Raw genomic sequence first — 22,784 nt, forward strand, 5'->3', positions numbered from 1 at the left:
TTGGTTGAATTTTCATTAACCTCGTAGCCATATTTATGCGTTAGGTGAAAAAGACGATTATGCAAATTTTAATCAAAATGTTACTTGTGATTAGTGGTCAATCAATTACAACGAATTACTGAGATAATCTTGTTGCGAACAACAGCAAACGCGTCCTGTTCTCTGCTGGTGAGGGTTGTCCAATACGCAGTGTAAAGGTTATAGTCCGCTTCTAGCTTTGGAAAATTGGAATGCAGTGTCATTATCAGTGGTCTACCGAATACGGAGCCGCCCAAGAAAGTAAAGACGACGGTGACGGCGACGACGACGACGCCTAGTCACATTTTACCTTCGAATTTCGCATTGTCTACATCTGTTCAGTGTACTGATGGCTCTAAAATCGTGCTCAGGTGAAATATTTGCGAATGGAAATTCGAATAATTAGCCGTGTCGTTTGCGCTCCTCAGACTACGCAGAACTTGGTCATTTCGCGTTGTTGTTTTACAGAGGACGGCAAAGAAATGTGCAAAGTTTGATAACGCAAGTGTACAGCCATTGTTTTCCTCTTTATACCTTTTGTTTGGTGGCGTTCTCGTTGCCATCGTCGCCGTGGTTTGCTTAAGTTCCCTTATATCAGTAGTCTACAGAACCCTGAGCCGTTCAAGAAATGCCATTTCCTTTCAGTAGAGTTAGTAGTTTTCTATTATTATTAGTTTTCAGGTTTCGAAGGTATATGAAAACAAACCTCAGCGATTTATATCTTTAAAATGGATGGCTTTTTTTGAACCCTCGTTAAAGTTAGGTGTTTGAATAATAATTGGTCTCATTACTAAACAACGTAAATGAATCACGGAGGTGGAACTAAAGATGCTGCTCAACCGTAAAGAGAAACCGCATGTCTTCTATTAATTCCTCAAACTTCCAACAGATCTGTCTATACATCAGCGGACTAACCGCCTCGCTAAGTGTTATTGTCGGCTTTGAACATCGAAAAGTCGATACGACGCTTATCTTGGTTAACGTTCTACATAGAAAAATGTCTGCCTCATTTGAAGCAGAAGAGATATCAAACAATCGAAATGTTTCATTTCCTCCCCAACAAAACTCAACAATAGCTATTGAATTAGACGAAATGGAAATATTGTCTGGTCCTCTGAGTGCTGATGAAGAAGCATTTTTTGAAGCTGTTCAAAGCGGCGACAAAGAGTCAGTTCAGACGTTACTACATGACAAACAAGTCGACGTCAATTGCAGAAATACTAACGGAGAAACCGCGCTACAAATAGCCGTTGATGAGGAAGCAATCGATATCATCAAAACGCTCCTGGAAAATCAGGCAGAAATTGGTTCAACGTTGTTCCAAGCTGTTAGGAACAATTCCTTGCAGTGCGTCAGGATTCTCGTGGCATATGATTCGAATCAGAAAATCAGCACTGCAAAAGAAAGAAGTTCAGCAACGACATCGAAAACACTAAAATGCTCAGGGATGTTTGATGAGTTTCTGACGCCGCTCGGCTTGGCTGTAGTGAACGGAAACTACGCAATTGTCGAATTTCTCGTCAGCAAGGGATACAGAGTAGAAGATCCACAATCGCAGAAAGCTCAAGATGCCTCCGAACGAAGTGTAAAGGAATCGATGGCCAGGCTTAAAGATTCTTTGGTAAAATTGAACACTTACAGAGCTCTAGCAAGCCCTCTGTATATATCTCACCTATTTCTGCACCAAAGCAAGCACGTGGGTTTACGCAACGCTGAACATGCAGCCAGCGACCCCTTGTTCCGATCTATAGTATTAAAGAAGAAACTGAAGGAATTATCAGTCAGCGAAGACGAGTTTCGTGATGATTATCGGGCCCTTTCAGCTCAGTGTGAGAATTTTTCAATTCAGTTGCTTGATGAGTGTAGAAATCTTGAAGAAATCGCTGCTGTTATGGACATGCCGGAACTTGAAAAGATGGAAGAGGAAGTACATTTGAGAGAAAAAGAGAAGCGATTGCGTGTTCTAAACCTTGCCATAAAACATCACAGCGTCAAGGTAAGCTAGACTTCAATACCTAATTGGATTTATAAACGTGTTTTTTTTTTTTTTTTCTGTTCTCGTTATGTCGGTTGTCTGTTCGTACTTGTGTACTTCAGAACTTCTAGCCTGTGTACAAATGCTGTGTAGACTGATTTTCGCTAGCCCGTGAATTAGCCGCCCATTCGAGTAATAATAGGGAACGGGTTGGAGCGCTGTACGTTTGTGAGAACACGCCCGCGACACAAGCATTCCACTTTGTGGCGCGTGTCACACTGCTTCAGCTACCAACTCGCCTCCAATTATTACTACTCGAGCGCCTGATTTTCGCCTTCTGTTTCCGGTGTGAAACAACAGGCAGTCTTTAGCTGAGCTAAGATTTTTTTCCCAAATCAAGGGAGTTTATAAACATCTGTGCGTGCGTGTTCATTAGTATTCGGTTCTCTGTAAAAAGCGAACCGGGTGGCGGATGGGAAAATGCGGATGACAAAATACAGATGACAAAATGCGGATGGAAGAAGGCGGACGGAAAAATGCGGAAGGAAACGTGAGGATTGAAAATTGCGAGTGACAATATGCGGATGATACAATCCTAATGAGGGGAAATTAACCCATGAAGTTTTCATCCGCATTTTGTCATCCGCAATTTTCCTTCCGCATTTTGTCATCCGCATTTTTCCATCTGCATTCAGTGTCATCCGCATTTTGTCATCCGCATTTTGTCATCCGCATTTTGTCATCCGCATGTTGTCTTCCGCATGTTGTCTTCCGCATTTTGCCATCCGCATTTTGCCATCCGCACTTTGTCTTCCGCATGTTGTCTTTCACGTTTTGTCATCCGCATTTTGTCATCCGCATAATGAGGGGAAATTAACCTATGAAGTTTTCATCCTAATTTTGTCCTCCGCAATTTTCCTTCCGCATTTTGTCATCCGCATTTTTCCATCTACATTTAGTGTCATGCGCATTTTGTCATGCGCATTTTGTCATGCGCATTTTGTCATGCGCATTTTGTCATGCGCATTTTGTCATGCGCATTTTGTCATGCGCATTTTGTCATGCGCATTTTGTCATCCGCATTTTGTCATTCGCATTTTGTCATGCGCATTTTGTCATCCACATTTTGCCATCCGCATTTTGCCATCCGCATTTTGTCATCCGCATGTTGTCTTCCGCATTTTGTCATCCGCATTTTGTCATTCGCATTTTGTCATGCGCATTTTGTCATCCACATTTTGCCATCCGCATTTTGCCATCCGCATTTTGTCATCCGCATGTTGTCTTCCGCATTTTGTCATCCGAATTTTGGCATCCGCATTTTGCCATCCGCACTTTGTCTTCCGCATGTTGTCTTTCGCGTTTTGTCATCCGCATGTTGTCTTCCGCATTTTGTCATCCGCATTTTGTCATCCGCATTTTGTCATCCGCATTTTGTCATCCGCATTTTGTCATCTGCATTTTGTCTTCCGCATTTTCTCATCCGCATTTTGTCATCCTCATTTTGTAATCCATATTTTGTCATCCGCATTTTTTTATCCTCATTTTGTCATTGGCAATTTGCCTTCCTCCTTTTGTCATCCGCAATTTTCCATCCGCGTTCAGTGTCATCCGCATTTTTCCGTCCGCTATCCACCATCCGGTCGTCGTTTTACGGAGACCCTTGGTATTCTGTTGTTTGCTTTAAATGACAAACTATCGATTACGCAGACTAACAATCATTGACTGTTAGCAACTATTATATTCTGAAGTACTTTAAGCGAATTAAAAAGCGAAAATAAAGACAACTCAAGTGATAATTGTGCACCGCTGATTGATGCCAGAACCAATAATATATAGATTTAGCCAAGCCCAAAAGCGGAGCTCCTGATAACAATAAGTTAAGCTGGCTTGAGCCTGCGATCCAATCAAAAACTAGTCCCTGTGCAATGGTCAACTTCAAAAAAACACGTAACCTCGAAGAGCTCTAAACCAGGAGCCATAATTGATTATGGCTCCTGCTCTAAACCTGAGTCCGCCATATACGTCTCGTGATACTGGTCAGCACATGACTTGTTTTGACAATTGTCAATTAAGTATGGCTGCCATGTTTTCTATTTCTATACAAACATGTGGTTTTGTTCCTATAGCTTTGGTGCCCCGCTTAGCGGCCCTTCGGGCCGCCGGGGCTCCGCTATAACTGAGCAAATTTGCGGAAGGTCTAATATCAACCATCGTGTTCGAGTTTAAGTAACTCAGAAGCTGTCAGCTCGGTAAACCTAAATAAAGCATATTATTATCCAACTGCAGCGAATACCGTCCAAATAACGGTACAAATATACAGCGATATTGTACAGTTGTTTCTACAGTAAAAAACCTGTTTGCCACACGGGCTCGTCAAAATACAAACAACGAGTACAAATATGCAGCGATACTACACACCAAAACATATAATAAGATATATTAAACAAACAAACAAACAAGATAATAGACCAACAGTGGAATAAGCTATGATAAAACACTGAAACATGCCCACACACACAGAAACCGGCATAAACAACTCAGAAGCACAATAAATGAAACATACTTGTACTAATCAAGAATAGCTTTGTAAATTCTAAAATGGCGCTTTTGTTAGTTTGCCAAAAGACTGACCTCTTCAAACTATATTTTTAAAACCAAAAGTTAATCTCACTGAGAGGATTTTGCTAGAATGTCATATATTCAAGAACAAAAGCACATTCAGGTGTACAGCTCTAGGCTATAAATCTAAAGTGCTGGAAACTCTTTTGAGCCACCTTAAATTGATGTCTAGTAAGTGTATTTTTAAAACAACAATTTATTTCTGCTTCTTATGTTCCTCTACACTCAAACTTTTCCTACATGTTTTTTCAGTTTATAGCTCACCCTTACAGTCAAGTGATGTTGAATTCAGTCGTGTACAAGGGAACATCAGGATGTCGTCAACTGTCTTTTCCCATTAAACTTGTTCTGGTCATGTTGTACACCATTGTTATGCCGCTGTGCATGTTGGGATATATGCTTACTCCGTCCAACCGTTTTACAAAGAAGCTGGAGATACCGCTGTTCAAGCTGATGAGCCAAGCCTCCTCTGTTCTATGGTTTCTGGTTATAGTAACAATGTCAGCCTTCCAGGATAAATATGACACGTTTTTACGTCTGTCACCACTGAGTAAGTTGACTTTAATGTTGGGTTTATTTTTATAGCTTTGATTTTTAAGTTTGTTGTTTTGAAACAAAGTTTTTGTAGCCAGTACATAATATGCCGTATCCAGGCTGTAAAGTATTCTTTCAGTTTAGTATGACTTCTTTTCATCTATTCTGTAACGTGACTCAAAACTACACCATTCAAAATGGCGATCCAGTAAAAACACATCCCAAAACGAGGCGCACATAATTATTGAAGGCGGGAACCGAAACGCATACATTACATCTCTCTTCTTACCGAATGAACGGAATAAACAATTAGTACAACTAATTGCCCCCAAGAGTGTTTTTCGCAATGGGTTCATAAGTCAAGTCTCACAGGTGGCTTTACGACTCGACCGGATCGGATGACGTATGGTTCATTGCAAGATCCTAGGTCTGTGGGTAGGGTGTGGGTTTTTGGTTAAGCATCGCTTCTGATTCTGTCTGTTCAACACTTTCGTGACCTTCCGAAGTGGTTGTGGAAGTTTCTGGTTTGTCACCTTGTCCCCCTGGATTTTCTTTTGCGCATAGGGATCTTGTTCCTGCGATACTCACTTCCATTAATGGTACGCACAGTATAAGACATCGGGGTGCTATGTTGGCCCAGAACGGTGGCAGGCTTCCAATTTCCTGACTTGGTTTGAACATGAACTTGTTTACCACTTGCAAGGGGTTTCAGCTCTTTAGCACCCTGATTATAGTAATTTGACAAAACAATCCCCTGTGACTGGCCTGTTTTTGGTCCATTCTCTCTCTGGCAAGATCAGGATGGACAACGCTTGGTCTGAGGTGGTTGCTTGTGGTGGGGAGTATAGAGCACAGATTTCTGCTCATCAAAAGTTGGGCTGGTGTAGCTAATGCATCTAATGGGGCATTTCTGTATTCTAATAGACTCAGGTATGGATCTCTTTTCTCCAACTTGGCCTTCTTCAGGAGCTGTTCTGCAGTGTGAACGACCTTCTCGGCCAGACCATTTGATTGAGGGTATGTGGGACTGCTTGTGACGTGGCTGAAATCCCACTCACTGGCGAACCTCCCAAATTCCTGTGCAGAAAATTGGGGGCCGCTGTCGGACACCACTTTCGCAGGGATGCCGTTCATGCGAAGGTGGCTTTTATCTTGTTGATTACGGCCGAGCTAGTCGTTGTGGGCATCCTTTCCAATTCAAAATATCTACTGTAGTAGTCGACTACTATCAGATAATGTTCATTGTCAAGTTCAAACAAATCAGTTGCGACATTTTGCCATGGACGATCAGGTAGTTTGTGTGCGATCATTGGTTCCTTGGGATTGGAACTCTGGTGTTCTGTGCAGGCTGGACAATTTGAGACAACATCTTCGATCTGACTGTTCATGCTGGGCCAAAACATGACCTCCTTTGCTCGACTTCTTGACTTTACCATGCCCATGTGTCCTGTGTGGATTCGCTTCACCATGCCTTTCCTGAGCGCTGAGGGAACGACTATTCGTTCTCCTTTGAAGACTAAGCCTTCCATCACCGAGAGCTCATCCCTGTAGTTCCAGAAGGGCTTTACTGACGGTTGGCAACTGCTTCTGTCGTCTGGCCACCCCTCTTTGATGACTGCAATTAACTGTTGCATGTCAGGGTCAGATGCTGTACTAGCTTGTACGTCCGACATCTTTTAGTCGGAGACTGGTAAGTTCGCCACAACTAGATCGCCTTGAGCATCGGAAGCCTCACGTGTGTAATTGGTTTCTCTAAGGTGCAGACGCGACAACGTGTCAGCTACCACTTGTTTTCAATCTTAGTTTTCACATTCATGATACATCAAGAGAATATATATGTATCTTATTAGATGTTTTAGTGTGCAGTATCGCTGTATATTTTTACGAGTTGTGCCGTATTTTGACGAGTCCGTAGGGCGAGTCAAAATACAAACAACGAGTAAAAATATGGCTGGGAGGTCGGCTGGGAGGCCGGCTGGGAGGTCTGTATAGTGAAAAACTGTGACCGAGGTCTTGAAAATGCTGCCCGAGGCCGCAGGCCGAGGGCAGTATTTTCAGGCCTGAGGTCACAGTTTTTCGCTATACGGACTGACCCTAAGCCGGACAATAACACGTTTATCTTTTTTTCTTGGCTTACGCGCCGTCTACAAACCATTCGTAAAAAAATCTAACGAGTGAACGAGCGAGTAACTCAAATACTAGACAAAGAAAGGTGTATTAAAGAACAGATTTATTTCGAATTACTTTATGTTAGTTGCATTAAGTTCACCAGTTAGGTTCTCCTAAAGTGTTTTTCCGGTGTGAAATTTCGTGCAAAGTTTGAAGTTGTACTACGAAAGGAATTTCTGTCAGTCGTTGCGAATCACTCGAAATCAGACTTTTCTACCGTAAATTGAGTAGCAGATAGGGAGGAAATTCGTTAAGTGTATTCCACAGAAATTCTCTCAAATACAGCAACGATCAGAGAGATAAACTCGACTGAAATCGGCTCATTTTGTACTTGAAAATTGTACAGAGAGAGACATGCAGGATTACGCACCATTACAGCGCCGAGCTACAGATTATTCACTAATCTGCCAGCAGATTAGTGAATAATCCGTAGGTTGGGCGCGCAATGCATGATTTCCAAGAGCAATGTCAAGTTCACGTAAGAACATGGCTTGTCGAAAATAAACTGTGTTCGGTGCGATAATGCGTTTGTCGTTATTTTATTTAAAACAATGTATAATAAAACAATTATGAGATTCCGTTTTTCTGATATCCGAAATAATCAAGGTCTCGGTTAGTGTTATCAGCTTTCGGCTTCGGCTGATAACACTTACCTCGACCTTGATTATTCCAGATATCACAAAAACCTCATCCAATAATTGTTTAATATTAGTACGGTTATTTGGACGGTATTCGCTGCAGTTGGATAATAAGTTCTCTTTACCTGGCTGCGAAACAATGTTAAGGTTCAGGCAAGGAAAAATAAAGCTATATACTATACTTTCAGAACGAGCACGGGATCCCTTCTTATTAATTTTCCAAACCTTTTTTTTTTTTTTCTTCCTAGCTATAATCACTGGAATCTGGGTGATAGGAATCGCTGTTCAGGAAATCAAACATGCTCTGCACCAAGGGAAGGAGCGATACCTCTTTGCATGGTGGCACCTCGCTGTAATACCCATGATCATGTGCTACATTATTTCTGCTGTCCTATGGATCGTGGGCTACGCATTCATTGGCCCGGATTCAGGTTCATGGACCATGCTACTGGGCTCCACTTCACTCGCCCCATACCACGTCCTGCTGTTATCTAACAGTTTCTACTCCTTCGCGGTGATTCTGACATTCTTTGAAGCTTCCCATGTTCTTCTGGTTGACTCCACCTTGGGACCGCTTCACTTATCGCTCATGAATATGTGCAAAGATATCGTGAAGTTTTTCGCGCTTTGTGCCCTCAACGTTTTTGCGTTTACTCTCGCTATGAGAAAACTGTACTCACAGTACGTGCAGACCTCGACTCTGGTCACAAAGAACAGTAACAGCACAACAAGCCACACCTTTGAAAGGTATCTTACTCTGTCTCTTAACGTTGCAAGCACTAAATATGATTATTGATTAATAAAGTTAAGTTATCGTTGCGTAAGAAGTGTAACCTTAACAAGATAACCAAGGTTTCCATGACAATCCAACTGAGTTGTCTCTGTGATATCACCAGGCCTGTTTGGGTAGCATGTTATTACGCTATATTCATGAATGATCCACGTATACATACAACAGCAGCAGCAGGCTAATTTCGCGTACTAGCTTTGCTTTCCACTGGTCGCACTTTCCTGATTAGAGTTTTAATTGTTCTTTAGTTTTTGCTGTGTGTTTTCTTAGCAGCTGAAGTCAAGGTGATAAATTTGGTTTTTGTTTAACAATGATTAGAAAACTATTCTAAATGAACGAATGATATAAAAACTTTTCCTTTTTCTTGCTTGTCAGAATTGAGGGAGCATTTAGCACCTTATTTTGGGCATTGTTCGGGCACGTAGATATGTCCACCTTCAAGACCAGTGACCATGCCCAAATAACCGAAGTCACGGGGCATTTGTTGTTTGCTGCATTCTGTATCGCTTCCGTGTTGGTTGCTATGAATCTTCTCATTGCCATGCTCAGTAACACCTATAAGAAAGTGGATGTAAGTTTTATATTAATGCATGGTAAGCCACTAGCTCTCTGGAAGCATTAAGCCTGTTGATTTGCAATTGGTTTCTTTAGAGTTAGAGGTATTTTTATGATCTGTTGTGTGTTGTTTCAAGAACCAATGGTCATACCTCGTTCCCAAAAGTAATGGAGGGCGTAGTTTGAGACAGTGTCTTAATGACAATCTGCCGGAACCCGAGTTCACACGAAATTTGACCACTTAACTTATTAATTTTACCTTTCAAACGTCTTTGTTTTTGATCGGGTCAAATCGCTTTAATATGTCCAGGTTTAAACGTTAATAAGATGCACACTCTTCATAATATTCAAACAAACAAGCAAATTTACTGATCCTTACCAAGAAAAAAATTTCCTAGTTTAGCATTTGACCATGATCCGGCCATCTCATCAGTACGGCAAAACGTCCAACTTTAAAAGTATCGTTTGTAGCGATTGAAAACACTGTTTTCGTGAGGCTCACATGTTAAATAATTCACTTTCTAAGATGCTTATACTTAATTCAGAACCAAATATATCAGGGAAAAGACGATATTACCCAAATTTGAGGGACTTACCTGAACAAGAAGGGTGTCGTCTGTTTTTCCGGTCTTCACATGTTTATGAATCTATAATTCGTTTCAACAGACGACTATATTTTCTGACGTGCAATTTCAATTAACTGTGAAGTGGCCTCTCTCTCAGACAAAGCCTCTAACTGTATTTCTTCTTACAGGAGGAGAGAGACATTAAGTTCACGTTTGCGCGGACCCGTGTCTGGATGTATTACGCCAGTGAGATCAGTGCTCTGCCTCCTCCGTTTAACCTATTTCCCGTAGACAAGGCCGCTATGGCGCTTAAATGGCTCGCCAGACGATACCACTGGATTAGAAAAGTAAGTTTCCGTCCAAGAGCATTGAACATTTGTGCCAAAAGCTAGTGATAACATGCCTCCATAACATGCCTGGCTAGTAAATACAGGATTATACATACATTTATTACATGGCTGTGTCTCACAAGGACTGGGAACTACCGAATTCACGAATTTGATTGGCTGAAATCGATATTGACCGCGGTCTAGATTTTCCCATCTAGACCGGCATCTAGACCGGCATCTAGACCGGCAGCTAGACCGGTTTCATTTTGCGTTGAAAAAGTAGCAAACTAAAATACAAAAATGTTCACCATTTTCTTTTATTTACTTCTCATGACAAAAAAAGTAGAGAGGACGAGCAAATTTCGGCAGGTTTGAGTTAAGCTCATCGCCGTTCGCAAGCAAAATGTCAGCTAGTACAAACCAGTTACATTAAACGAATTAAAGTTTTCTTCTTTTCCATATAATAAACATCTTATTAACCGAGCTAAGTCGGTCTGTATGGGAGAATCTTGACCTCGGTCGTGTGTACAGACGTCACTGCGTTCGGTCTGTACTCACGACCTCGGTCAAGATTCTCCCATACAAACCTCCTGCTCGGTTAATAAGAGCTAAGTACTAATTTCTCGCACATTTTGATATTCTAATACGTATGGAGAGATATGTGTTCAATTCCTTTCTTTTGTAGTGTCTTGGACGTTTTGGAAGTGAGCAAAATACTACCAGAGTGAAGACAAACGAGAAGAGAGTAAGTATTTCTAGGACAAAATAGCCGAGTGTTGACTTGAGTTCGATACTCTTGGCACGAAATGCGTTGATAGTTTTTGCTTGAATAGCACTTTTTACAAAAAACACCTGTTTCGTTTCTTTCGTTTAGCGCCGAGTCGTCATCAAAAATCTGATTCATCGCTATTTCTCCGCGACTAAAAAAACACAAAACGACGAGCCCGAAGAAGAATCTCCTCCTCCAGAAGAGATAAAGCAAAAACTAATGGAGGTCACAAAAACATTACAGAGCCTGCAAAATGCGATCAAGCGGTTTCGTCATCAGACCCCAACGGTAAGCTATGATGTGTTAAGCACTAAAGAAGCGAGGCAATAAGGGCAAAAGTTAACAAAACCGCTTTTAAACAGTTTTGTTAACATTTAATTTTAAAAATGCTGAAAAGAAGATCGAACGATGAGTTCATAAAGAGCCACACGCGACTCTTTTCCGTCGTTATATACAGTGTCTGACGCAACAAACACAAGCTCTTCAAGTACAAATATCAATTTGGTAAACAAAGTCCAGGAATTGTCATATTTACCTTTGAAAAGATTAGAGTAACTGCACTTCAGCGCTTTGTGATCTCACGGAGCGAATTTTGCGTTTAAAAGGAAAAAAGGGTGTGGTCATTAATTAGGTTCTGTGGGTCAACGCGTGGCTAAGTTTCATAAAGAGCCACACGCGACTCTTTTCCGTCCTTATATACAGTGTCTGACGCAACAAACACAAGCTCTTCAAGCACAAATATCAATTTGGTAAACAAAGTCCAGGAATTGTCATATTTACCTTTGAAAAGATTAGAGTAACTGCACTTCAGCGCTTTGTGATCTCACGGAGCGAATTTTGCGTTTAAAAGGAAAAAAGGGTGTGGTCATTAATTAGGTTCTGTGGGTCAACGCGTGGCTAAGTTTCATTGCGAAGGGAAAAGGTTTTTTTTTAAATTCAAAAATTTATTGGGAAACAAAGAGCCAACACTGATACGTACGGAAGTCAACAAATTAAGGCAGCATTATCGCTTTTGCTATGGCTTCGCGAAATACGATGCATTCACCAAAGTACTAAATTTTAGTTTGAGATTGAGCCAGTCCAGATCAAGCCAGGTGAATTTGGTATGGCAATCATAAAATCACTGCTCGTTTGTATTTTACCGAGGTTTCTGTCATCAGTGTTCCTATTAACACTTTTCAATAATTCGCTATTGTTTTTGCTAACGTAACCCCCTTCATTGATCACTAATTGTATCGGTGCGAGAGAGAAAGATAACGTTGTGAACCGGACATAATTCTTCTGAACGACTTAAGTTTGTTAAACTATTTTACGGCTTCGTTTAAGAACGAGGAGGGGGTGTGCTGGGAAAGTTTTAGTATTTTACTGCATCAAAAAAGTAACATGAAAACTTGTAACTTCTGTGACCCTTCCTCTGCTCACCAAAACAAATAATCCGCTGGATTCCACATGCCATGGGCATTTTTACTGTAGACCTCTACGTTGGTACTATGATTTCACGAACAGATTTCGTATTACATTTTGCGTTATTGCATTATCCGCTAGAAAAGGTATTACATTTTGCGTTAATACTAATCTCACTCTTTCAAGGAATTCATGCATACTTAGAGCTTACTATAGCTAGTTTTCGCCTTTTTTTCTTCTTTCAGGATAAGAGAAACAACCAAGAAACTCAAGTAAAGAATGAAGCAGTCCTTTTGAGGGAGCAAGACTCTTAAACGAACCGCTTAATTTGATCTCGACTAAGTCACTTCAAAATGAGCGAATAATGGGATAAATAGGATTATTTCTTGTCTGATGAATTAATTAGTGTAGAAAATCAACGCATTTACTCAGGAGCCAAAAGCAGTTGACACATTATGATGAGCATAAATATTTTTGACCATTTTTAGCTTTGTTTTTAATATATTTGCTGTTATCATTTTCTTCAGGCAAAAAACAGTCACGTTAACTTATCTAAGTGCCAAGATATTTCGCACTGTTGTGCTAATAGGGGCAATACTTGCTTCATTAGCATAAGTGACTCAGTTTGGGATCGAGCTACAAAAAGATCAGTCAATCTTTATGTTGAAACTGCACGATTAATTGTCTTAAGCAATTTTAGCCCCAAGTATTTAACCCTTTTGTGCGACGCAAAGAATGTCTGAGCTCGTTAGTGCTTTTGGTCTGGAAAGCTAATTTCTCTTTGAATATTACACCCAAAGAGCCCAAGATTTCATCAATCACTAAGTTTCACCAGCTCTTCAAATGATTGGAGTCAATTTCTAACTAGTATGATACCATCTCTGAGCAAAGTCGTCTGTTAATGAGGAGAAATGAACATAATGACGCCTGCAATGACCGCTCTATTGGGACAATATAAATTGAGAAACAAACATTGCAAATAGAACTGAGAACTTATTAAAACTTATAAGAGGTCGAAGCTAAGACTGACCTGTTGGCTATTTAGAAGACGTGGAGGAGTTACATTTGGAACACCGAACACAAATCCATCTAGTGGCATTAGGGAGATTTGAATTCGGGACCTCGGCCACGCACGCAAGAGTGCTGTGTTTTTGCATTAAAGCTCAAAGGTATATACGGCGTGTATACATCTTCAAGTGTCCATTCTTTCATTACTGTTCGCTCTTATACAATTTTAAGATCTGGCTAGATTCTTCTCACTGCGCGACATTTAAAGCTCCTGCTTACTTAGCAGCTTAAGAATTGATCTCCAATTCTGAATTTCTTCCTTGAAGTGTACTTTTATAAACTCTCTTCCCCGGCCGTTTTAAAGACACTAGGTAAAAGAGTTCGTACAAAGAATCTTTTCACCAACTGTTGAATAAGCTTTACAACGTGACTACAAAAGTCACGGCCAAAAGGCCAAAAGTCCTTGGCACACTTGTCAAGCCATATTTACTAACCATCTTTATGCCCTATGTTAAAAAAAAAAATGGTATTGCAAATTTGCAAAAATCTTGCATATAAACAACAGCAAACGCGTCCTGTTCTCTGCTGGTGAGGGTTGTCCAATACACAGTGTATAAGTTTAGCTTTGGAAAATTGGAATGTAGTGTCATTATCAGTGGTCTACCGAATACGGAGCCGCCCAAGAAATGTCATTTTCTTTCAATAAGTTTAGAAGTTTTCTAGTTTTAATAGTTTTCGGGTTTCAAAGGTGCATCAAAACAAAATTTCCTCGATTTGTATTTGTACAATGGATGACTTTTTTGAACCCTCGTTAAAGTTAAGTGTTTGAATAATTAGTGGTCTAATTACCAAACAACGTAAACGAAGCACGGAAGCGGAACTAATCAAGCTGCTCAACCGTAAACAAATCACGAGTCTTCAAATTCCAACAGATCCGCTTATAGTAAGAAATCAGCGATCTAACTGTCTGGCAAACTGCTATTGTCTGCTTTGAACATCGAAAAGTCCATAGGGCTTTTATCATGGTTGACGTCTTATATAGCAAAATGTCTGCCTCATCTGAAGCAGAAGAGATATCGAACAGTCGAAATGTTTTGTTTTCGCCGCAACGACAATCAACAGCAACTGTTGAACTTGACGAAATGGAATTATTGCCTGGTCCTCTGAGTGCAGATGAAGAAGCATTTTTTGAAGCTGTTCAAAGCGGCGACAAAGAGTCAGTTCAGAAACTACTACATGACAAACAAGTCGACGTCAATTGCAGAAATACTAACGGAGAAACCGCGCTGCAAATAGCAGTTGATGAGGAAGCAATCGATATCATCAAAACGCTCCTGAAAAATCAGGCAGAAATTGGTTCAACGTTGTTCCAAGCTGTTAGGAACAATTCCTTGCAGTGCGTCAGGATTCTCGTGGCATATGATTCGAATCGGAGAATCTCCACTGCAAAAGAAAGAAGTTCAGCAACGACATCGAAAACACTAAATTCCTCAGGGAAGTTTGATGAGTTTCTGACGCCGCTCGGCTTGGCTGTAGTGAACGGAAACTATGGAATTGTCGAATTTCTCGTCAGCAAGGGATACAAAGTGGAAGATCCACAATCACAGAAAGCTCAAGATGCCGCCGAACGAAGTGAAACGGAATCGATGGCCAGGCTTAAAGATTCTTTGGTAAAATTGAACACTTACAGAGCTCTAGCAAGCCCTCTGTATACATCTCACCTATTTCTGCACCAAAGCAAGAATTTGGGTCTACGGAACGCTGAGCATGCAGCTAGCGACCCCTTGTTCCGATCTATAGTATTAAAGAAGAAACTGAAGGAATTAGCAGTCAGCGAGGACGAGTTTCGTGACGATTATCGAGCCCTTTCAGCTCAGTGTGAGAATTTTGCGATTCAGTTGCTTGATGAGTGTAGGAATCTTGAGGAAATCGCTGCTGTTATGGACATGCCGGAACTTGAAAAGATGGAAGAGGAAGTGCATTTGAGAGAAAAAGAGAAGCGATTGCGTGTTCTAAACCTTGCCATAAAACATCACAACGTCAAGGTAAGCTAGACTTCAATACCTAATTGGATTTGTAATCGTGTCTTTTTTCCTCATTCTCGTTATGTCGGTTGTCGGTACGTACTCGTCATCAGACTATCTCAGAACTTCTAGCCTGTTTACAACTGCTGTGTAGAGTGATTTTCTCGCTAGCCTGCGAAATAGCCTACGTGTAGCCGTACTTAACAGCCCCGCACGAAGCGGGTTGGAGCTGTGCGCGAGAACGAGAACACAAGCGCGACACAAACATTCCGCGGTTTTGCCGCGCGTGTCACACTGCTCCAACTAACAACTCGCCTCCAATTATTACTACCTTTCGCCTTCTGTTTCCGGCGTGAAACAACAGGCAGTCTAATAGCAACTTGGGGGTCTCAAGCTGAGCTAAGATATTTTCCCGAATCAAGGGAATTTATAAACTTCTGTGCGTGTGGGGTTTTTTTATCCTAGCAAGTATTAGCCAGCCTAACAATGCCTACATGCGGCTTCCAAGATTTAACTGATAAGGAATTTAATTCATTGGTATTCTGTTGCTTGCATAACGAATCAGAGACTCGATTATGCAGATTAACCGACAATCACGGACTGTTTAATAGCAACTCCTATATTCTGAGGTACTTTGAGCGAATTAAGAAGCGCAAATAAAGACAACTCATTAGTTCTTATTGTGCATCGCCGAAGCCAGAATCCAATATAACGGAGAAAATCTGTAGACGGTCTAATATCAACCATCGTGTTTTGGTTTAAGTCACTCGGAAGGTTTCACTTCAGTAAACATAAATAAAGCATATAAACAAACAAACAAACAAGATAATAGACCAACAGTGAAATAATCTTCGATAAAACACTGAAACATCTCCACACTTTTAAACCGTGAAACACAGAAACCGGCATAAACAATCATAAACACAGCAAACAAAACATACTTGCACTTGCCATAAATAACTTGCCAAATTTTAACATAGCGATTTTGTTAGTTTGTCAAAAGGCTGACCTCTTCAAACTACATTTTTAAAACCATAAGATAATCTCACTGAGTGGACTTTGCCAGAATGTCACATGTTCAAGAACTCAAGCACTTCTTTCAGGTGTACCAGTTTAGAATGTATCTCCTAGTTTATGGTTAATTGAAAGATTAACTGAATTTGTTCTCCGATAGCATCTCTTTTAACACACATGGATACATGCTTTTCAAAACAAATTATTTGCAAAAGCTAACGTGCTGAAGAAGGCTAGCTAACTATCATGACACTTGGAACTATATGGCAGCAGATAATAATTTTCTTTTTTGCCGAGATACTTACGAGGGTACTATCAAGGGATTTGGCTTCATTTCTGGTCAAACCTGGGCTTACGTGATGACAAAGTACCAACTCTCCTACACGAAATGCTCAAAGGCACCGAAATTAATTAAGACATTCAGTGAACTGTTGAAGAAAGAGCTAAATGCAATCAGTATTTAGCCATAAATCCAAGACGCAATGGCAGAAATTGAAAATTAATGTCTGCCCCACAGTTTCAATTGAGATCACGCGTAGTATCATAGCATGATAGCATTATAGCTTTAATTTGGTACACTAGAATAGTATTGTGTGATCTCGTTCTCTGTATTTTGGTGTGTCTTGTCGTCTGTTTCTTTTGTTTTACGTCATCTGTGACCGCTGGATACCTACAGAAGAAGTTATTCAGGGCCCATGCTCCTAATATTGCCTCTTTAGAGCGATGTCTGGTGAGTGCATTTCCGTCAACAAACAGGCCGAGTGGTTTATTCCTGCTTCTTATGTTCCTCTACACTCAAACTTTTCCTACATGACATGTTTTGCAGTTTATAGCCCACCCTTACAGTCAAGTGATGTTGAATTCAGTCGTGTACAAGGGAACATCAGGATGGCATCAATTGTCTTTTCTCATTAAATTTGTTCTGGTCATGTTGTACACCATTGTTATGCCGCTTTGCATACTGGGATATATGCTTACTCCGTCCAACCGTTTTACAAAGAAGCTGGAGATACCGCTGTTCAAGCTGATGAGCCAAGCCTCCTCTGTTCTATGGTTTCTGGTCTTAGTAACAGCGTCAGCCTTCCAGGATAAATATGACTCGTTTTTACGTCTGTCACCACTGAGTAAGTTGACCTTAATGTTGGGTATATTTTTAGAACTTTGACTTTCAAGTTTGTTATTTTGAAACAAATTCTTGCAGTCAGTACTTAATATGTTATGGAGAGCAGGGATGCCGCAGTGGTGAGAGCGTTCACCTTCCACTAATGTGGCCTGGGTTCGATTCCGGCGCGCCCGGTGTCGTATGTGGGTTGAGTTTGTTGTTGGTTCTCGCACTGCTCCGAGGGTTTTCCTCCGGGCTCTCCAGTTTTCCTCATTTCACAAAAACCAGCATCTCCAAAATGTAAGGGACCCGGATGGAAACCAGCTCAGGCTGATGTGGCTTCCTCTGTCAATATTGCAATTTATTTATTTATGCCGTACCCAGGCTACCTTTAGATTCTGTTTAAAAACAAGTCATGGTGTAAACCTTCCGTATAAAATTAACCCAGCTTACATGTTGAGTTGCTATGGAAATTAAACTCATTTTTATAAAACTGAAAGTTCTGCGCCAAATACCAAATTTTAAACAGAGCTCATAGACTTATCTAATGATGTAGGTGGACAGATCCGTTTACACACAGGATTCCGGTTGCCGAAAAATCACTGAGAACTTCCCCAGCAGCAATCAACACTCCGAGAGAATACCCTTTGGAGATTTTATTGCTTTCCCTTGTAAATCACATCCTTTACCAGGGTTTTACCAGTGTTTTAACTCGTTACTGATAGTCCACGTATGGATCGTTTTAGTTCCTTCGACTCTTAATAAACAAATTAAGTTTTTGTCACGTAATGTACGAAATCTTGTTTTTAAAGTGCCAAGCTGGAGAATTTTTTTTTTTCAGTTTTTAATTGCCGCCCAATTTACATACACTTTCTTTCAATATTAGTTTAGACATTCATGATACATCAAGAAAATACCTCCTTATTCACGATTCTCGCTACCTGACTGCAAGGCAGTGTTTGGCTGCATCAGTATTGCACATTCTAGAACGAGCAAGGGATGACTAATGGTTGATTCCATACGTGTTTTTTTTAGCTATAATCATTGGAATCTGGTTAATAGGAATCACTGTTCAGGAAATCAAACATGCTCTGCACCAAGGGAAGGAGCGATATTTGTCAGCCTGGTGGCACCTCGCTGTAATACCCATGATCATAAGCTACATTATTGCTGCTGTCCTATGGATCGTGGGCTACGCATTCATTGCCTCGGATTCAGGTTCTTGGACTGTGCATGTTCGCCAGCTACTGGGCTCCACTTCACTCGCCCCATACCACCTCCTGCTGTTGTCTAACAGTTTCTACTCCTTCGCAGTGATTCTGACATTCTTTGAGGCTTCCCACGTTCTTCTGGTTGACTCCACTTTGGGACCGCTTCACTTATCGCTCATGAATATGGGCAGAGATATCTTGAAGTTTTTCGTGCTTTTTTCCCTCAACGTTTGTGCGTTTGCTCTCGCCATGAGAAAACTGTATTCACAGTACGTGCAGACCTCGACACAGGTCACAAAGAACAGCAACACCACAACAAGCCACGCCTTTGAAAGGTATCTTACCCTACCTCTAAACTTTCCAAATGCTAAATACGACAAATTATAAATGTAGTTAAACCTATCTTTACACAAGAAGTGTAACCGTAATACCAAGCTTTCATGACAAACCACCTGAATTGTCTCTCTAGCATCATCAGGCCTGGTTTGGTAGCTGGTTATTACGCTGTATGTATGCACCATCCCAGTAGACATGCAGTGTAGTAACATGCTATCCCTTGCGAGTCATTTTCCGTGCTTTGCGCTCGTCATACTTACCTGGATAGAGTTTTTAAATCATTCTTTCGTAATTGCTGTGTGTTTTATTACCAGCTGAAGTCGAGGTGATAAAATTGGTTTCAGATTATCAATGATAAAAAAAAATAATAATAAATTACTAAATAATCTTTTTTCTCTCTTGCTTGACAGAATTGAGGGAGTATTTAGCACCTTATTTTGGGCATTGTTCGGGCACGTAGAAATGTCCACCTTCAACACCAGTGACCAAGCTCAAATAACCGAAGTCACGGGCCATTTACTGTTCGCTACATACAGCCTCGCTTCCGTGTTGGTTGCACTGAATCTTCTCATTGCCATGCTCAGTAACACCTATAAGAAAGTGGATGTAAGTTTTATATTAATGCATGATCTCTTAGGAAGCATTGAGATTGTTGATTCACTATTGGTTTCTTTAGAGATAGAGGTATTTTTTATGATCTGTTGTGCATTGTTTCAAAAACCAATAGTCATCGCGGCTCGTTCCAGAAAGTAATGGAGGACACAGTTTGAGACAGTGTTTTAATGACAATCTCTCGGACCCCGAGTTGACACGAAATTTGACCACCTAACTTATCTGTTTTACCATTCAAACGTCTTTGATTTTGATTGGAACAAATCGCTTCAATTTGTTTAGGTTTGAAGGCGAATAAGATGCGCACTCTTCATAGCATTCAAGCACACAAGCAAATAGCCCATTTCCGAGTTGACCGAAGCCTCTCTATCAAAGCGAGGCCTGTTGCAAAACCATTCATATGAAAATAAATTTAATTTGCATGTGAATGAAATTTCATTTTCATATAAAAGGACGGACACCAATACTCGCTTAGAGAAAGAGGCTGAAGATGATAATTCGGAAATGGCCTAATCACTGACCCTTACCAAGAAAATTATTTTAGCTGGCAGAACGTCCAACTTTAAAAGTGCGGTTTGTAGCGATTGAAAACAGTGTTTGTGTGGGACTCACATGTTAAATAATTCACTTCCTAAGACGTCCATATTGAATTCAAAACGAAACAAATTAGGCAAAAGATTATATTACCCAAATTTGAGGGACGTACCTAAGCAAGAAGGGTGTCGTCTTTTTTCCGCTTTTTTTTTTCCTACTCTAGAACTCGTTTTAACAGACGTTTCCTCACGTGAAATTTCAATTAACCGTGAAGTGGCCTCTATAAGACAAGGCTTCTAACTGTATTTCTTCTTACAGGAGGAGAAAGACATTAAGTTCAAGTTTGCGCGGACCCGTGTCTGGATGTATTACGTCAGTGAGATTAGTGCTCTGCCTCCTCCGTTTAACCTGTTTCCTATAGACAAGGCCGCTATGGCGCTTCACTGGCTCGCAAGACGATACCACTGGATTACAAAAGTAAATTCTCTGGTGTAAATGAGTAGCGCTTATCTGATTAACCCTCGCTCCGTCTTTAGTCTTGTTTTGGTACTTAAGTACATATGAAGAGAGACGTGTTCAATTCCTTTCTTTTGCAGTGTCTTGGACATTTTGAAAGTGGACAAAATACTGCCAGAGTGAAGACAAACGAGAAGAGAGTAAGTATTTCTGCGGGGACAAAATTGCTGAGTGTTAATTGAGGTTCTATACTCTTGGCACCAAATACATTGATATTTTTTGCTTGAATTGCCTTTTCGGAGAAAAAACACTCGTTTTGTTTCCTTTGTTCTAGCGCCGAATCGTCATCAAAAATCTGATTCATCGCTATTTCTCTGCGAAAGAAAAACCACAAATCGACGAGCCTGAAGAGGAATCTCCTCCTCCAGAAGAGATACAGCACAAACTAATGGAGGTCACAAAAACATTACAGAGCCTGCAAAATGTGGTCAAGCGGTTTCGTCATCAGACCCCAACGGTAAGCTATGTGAAGCCATGACGTGTTAAGCACTAGAGATGATAGGCAATGTGGCGGAGTACACAGGGCTGGGCGTTTGGTGCAAACTACCCTGCACATGTTCTACTATTGCCATTCACAGAGAGCTAACAGTCATAAGGTGCTTAGCCTCTCCTCATCAAATAACGCGCGTTAATATTGCAGCTGTTATTGAAGCCCTCTTGAGCAGGTTGAGCAGGTTTTTGCCTCGACTTGTGATTGGTTATTTGCACCATTTTCAGACGTACGTAGGGACTGACTGTTTGTTTACCTTTGTTAACGAGTCGGAAAACCCGTTTGAACATGACTAGGAAATTTCATTTTGAGGTCAAAATTAAGGCATTTCATCAAATATCACAAGGAGTGTAGTTAATAATGATAGTCACACACTTTGCAGTAGATTTATGCCGAGTGGCAACCATGACATCAAAACATAACGAACGATGTAAGAGGTATGATATAGAGCTCGCACGCCTTTGTCAGCTCAAACAAAAATAATTTACAGGTACGTGATCATGCTAAGAAGCCTCGCAGCTCACGTCCTATAGATAAAACTAAGACCTCTGAGTCCTCGATATGGAGCGTTCCCTTTCTCCATTCCGGTCCTGTATGACAGAGCTAGGTCTGTCAAATATTGGGCTAACAGATACCTGCATCGACCACTGCCGACACAATTCTTTTTTGATATTCCCGGTAATTCGTAACGACAAAGAAGTATCATGACTAAACCGAACGAAATGATACCGGGCATTAAACTTTTTGAACTAAATAGGAAGAGCATCCAATCTCGATTGTTAATACTGAACTCACTCTTTCAAGGAATTCATGCAGACTTTAAGTTTACCATAGCTAGTTTTCGCGTTTTTATTTTCTTTTAGGAAAAGAGAGACAACCAAGAAACAGAAGCTAAGTAAAGGATGAGGCAGTGCTTTCAGTGGAACAAGAGTCGTAAACAGAGCATTGTATCTCGACCAAGTCACCTCAAAGTGAAAGAATAAGGGGAAAAATAGGAATTTTTCTTGCCTGATAAAGTAATTTTTCTAGAAAATCAACGAATTTACTCAGGAGCCAAAAGTATAGTTGGCACATCATGATGAGTATACTAAAAATTAATTAATAACATGCATGAGTGTGGTATTTTGCATTAGAAGTCAAAGGTATATACATTGTATATACATCGTCAAGTGCCCATTCTTTCATAATTGCTACACGCCCCAGCTTCATGAATGATTTCTCATTCTGAATTTTTTTCCTGAACTCTAGTTTTCGGATCTATCAATTTTAGAAGCTAAAAGGGTCCGTATAATTTTATCACCAACTGTTGAATAACCATTACAACGTGATTACAATCCTAGTCCTGGCCGAAAGTTCTCGGGACACGTGGTAAAGTATCACCCAATGAAACATACCGTGAACTGCCGCTTTTAAGCTCTGGGCTTATACAACTTTGTAAGGGGTTTTGAATGAGCTTAAATCCGGGAGGTCTTATAAGCGGCATAAAAACAAACGTTGCGAAATGAGCTAGAGCAGTGTTGATCTAAGTAATTTTTTCCATATAATGGTTTTCAATCAAGCTATAAAAC

General features: G+C 40.6%; 2 protein-coding genes across 2 annotated transcripts; both read left to right on the forward strand.

Annotated features, from left to right (window-relative positions):
* Window positions 1-48: 48 nt before the first annotated feature.
* LOC110042946 (short transient receptor potential channel 6-like) lies at window positions 49-13,565 on the forward strand. The gene is made up of 8 exons (XM_089274934.1): window positions 49-2,014; window positions 4,868-5,165; window positions 8,205-8,703; window positions 9,122-9,317; window positions 10,056-10,214; window positions 10,882-10,941; window positions 11,071-11,253; window positions 12,615-13,565. The coding sequence occupies exons 1-8, from the start codon at window positions 875-877 to the stop codon at window positions 12,681-12,683; spliced, it is 2,604 nt and encodes an 867-aa protein (XP_089131060.1). The 5' UTR covers window positions 49-874; the 3' UTR covers window positions 12,684-13,565.
* A 591-nt stretch (window positions 13,566-14,156) lies between these two features.
* Window positions 14,157-22,323, forward strand: LOC110043016 (short transient receptor potential channel 6-like). The gene is made up of 8 exons (XM_089274935.1): window positions 14,157-15,422; window positions 17,242-17,539; window positions 18,553-19,063; window positions 19,475-19,670; window positions 20,529-20,687; window positions 20,807-20,866; window positions 21,001-21,183; window positions 22,080-22,323. Exons 1-8 carry the CDS (start codon window positions 14,400-14,402, stop codon window positions 22,113-22,115), a joined length of 2,466 nt encoding a protein of 821 aa, XP_089131061.1. The 5' UTR covers window positions 14,157-14,399; the 3' UTR covers window positions 22,116-22,323.
* Window positions 22,324-22,784: the final 461 nt, after the last annotated feature.

Source organism: Orbicella faveolata, unplaced genomic scaffold (assembly GCF_042242905.1).
Source record: "Orbicella faveolata isolate gen_17 unplaced genomic scaffold, um_ofav_v1 contig_36, whole genome shotgun sequence".
NCBI lineage: Eukaryota > Metazoa > Cnidaria > Anthozoa > Scleractinia > Merulinidae > Orbicella > Orbicella faveolata.

Coding starts and splice junctions, on each gene's coding strand:
- LOC110042946 (XM_089274934.1), top strand. CDS start 875: ATGTCTTCTATTAATTCCTCAAACTTCCAACAGATCTGTCTATACATC. Junction 9,318..10,055: donor ACACCTATAAGAAAGTGGAT/GTAAGTTTTATA, acceptor TTCTTCTTACAG/GAGGAGAGAGACATTAAGTT. Junction 10,942..11,070: donor TGAAGACAAACGAGAAGAGA/GTAAGTATTTCT, acceptor TCTTTCGTTTAG/CGCCGAGTCGTCATCAAAAA.
- LOC110043016 (XM_089274935.1), top strand. CDS start 14,400: ATGGTTGACGTCTTATATAGCAAAATGTCTGCCTCATCTGAAGCAGAA. Junction 17,540..18,552: donor TTTACGTCTGTCACCACTGA/GTAAGTTGACCT, acceptor TGTTTTTTTTAG/CTATAATCATTGGAATCTGG. Junction 20,867..21,000: donor TGAAGACAAACGAGAAGAGA/GTAAGTATTTCT, acceptor CCTTTGTTCTAG/CGCCGAATCGTCATCAAAAA.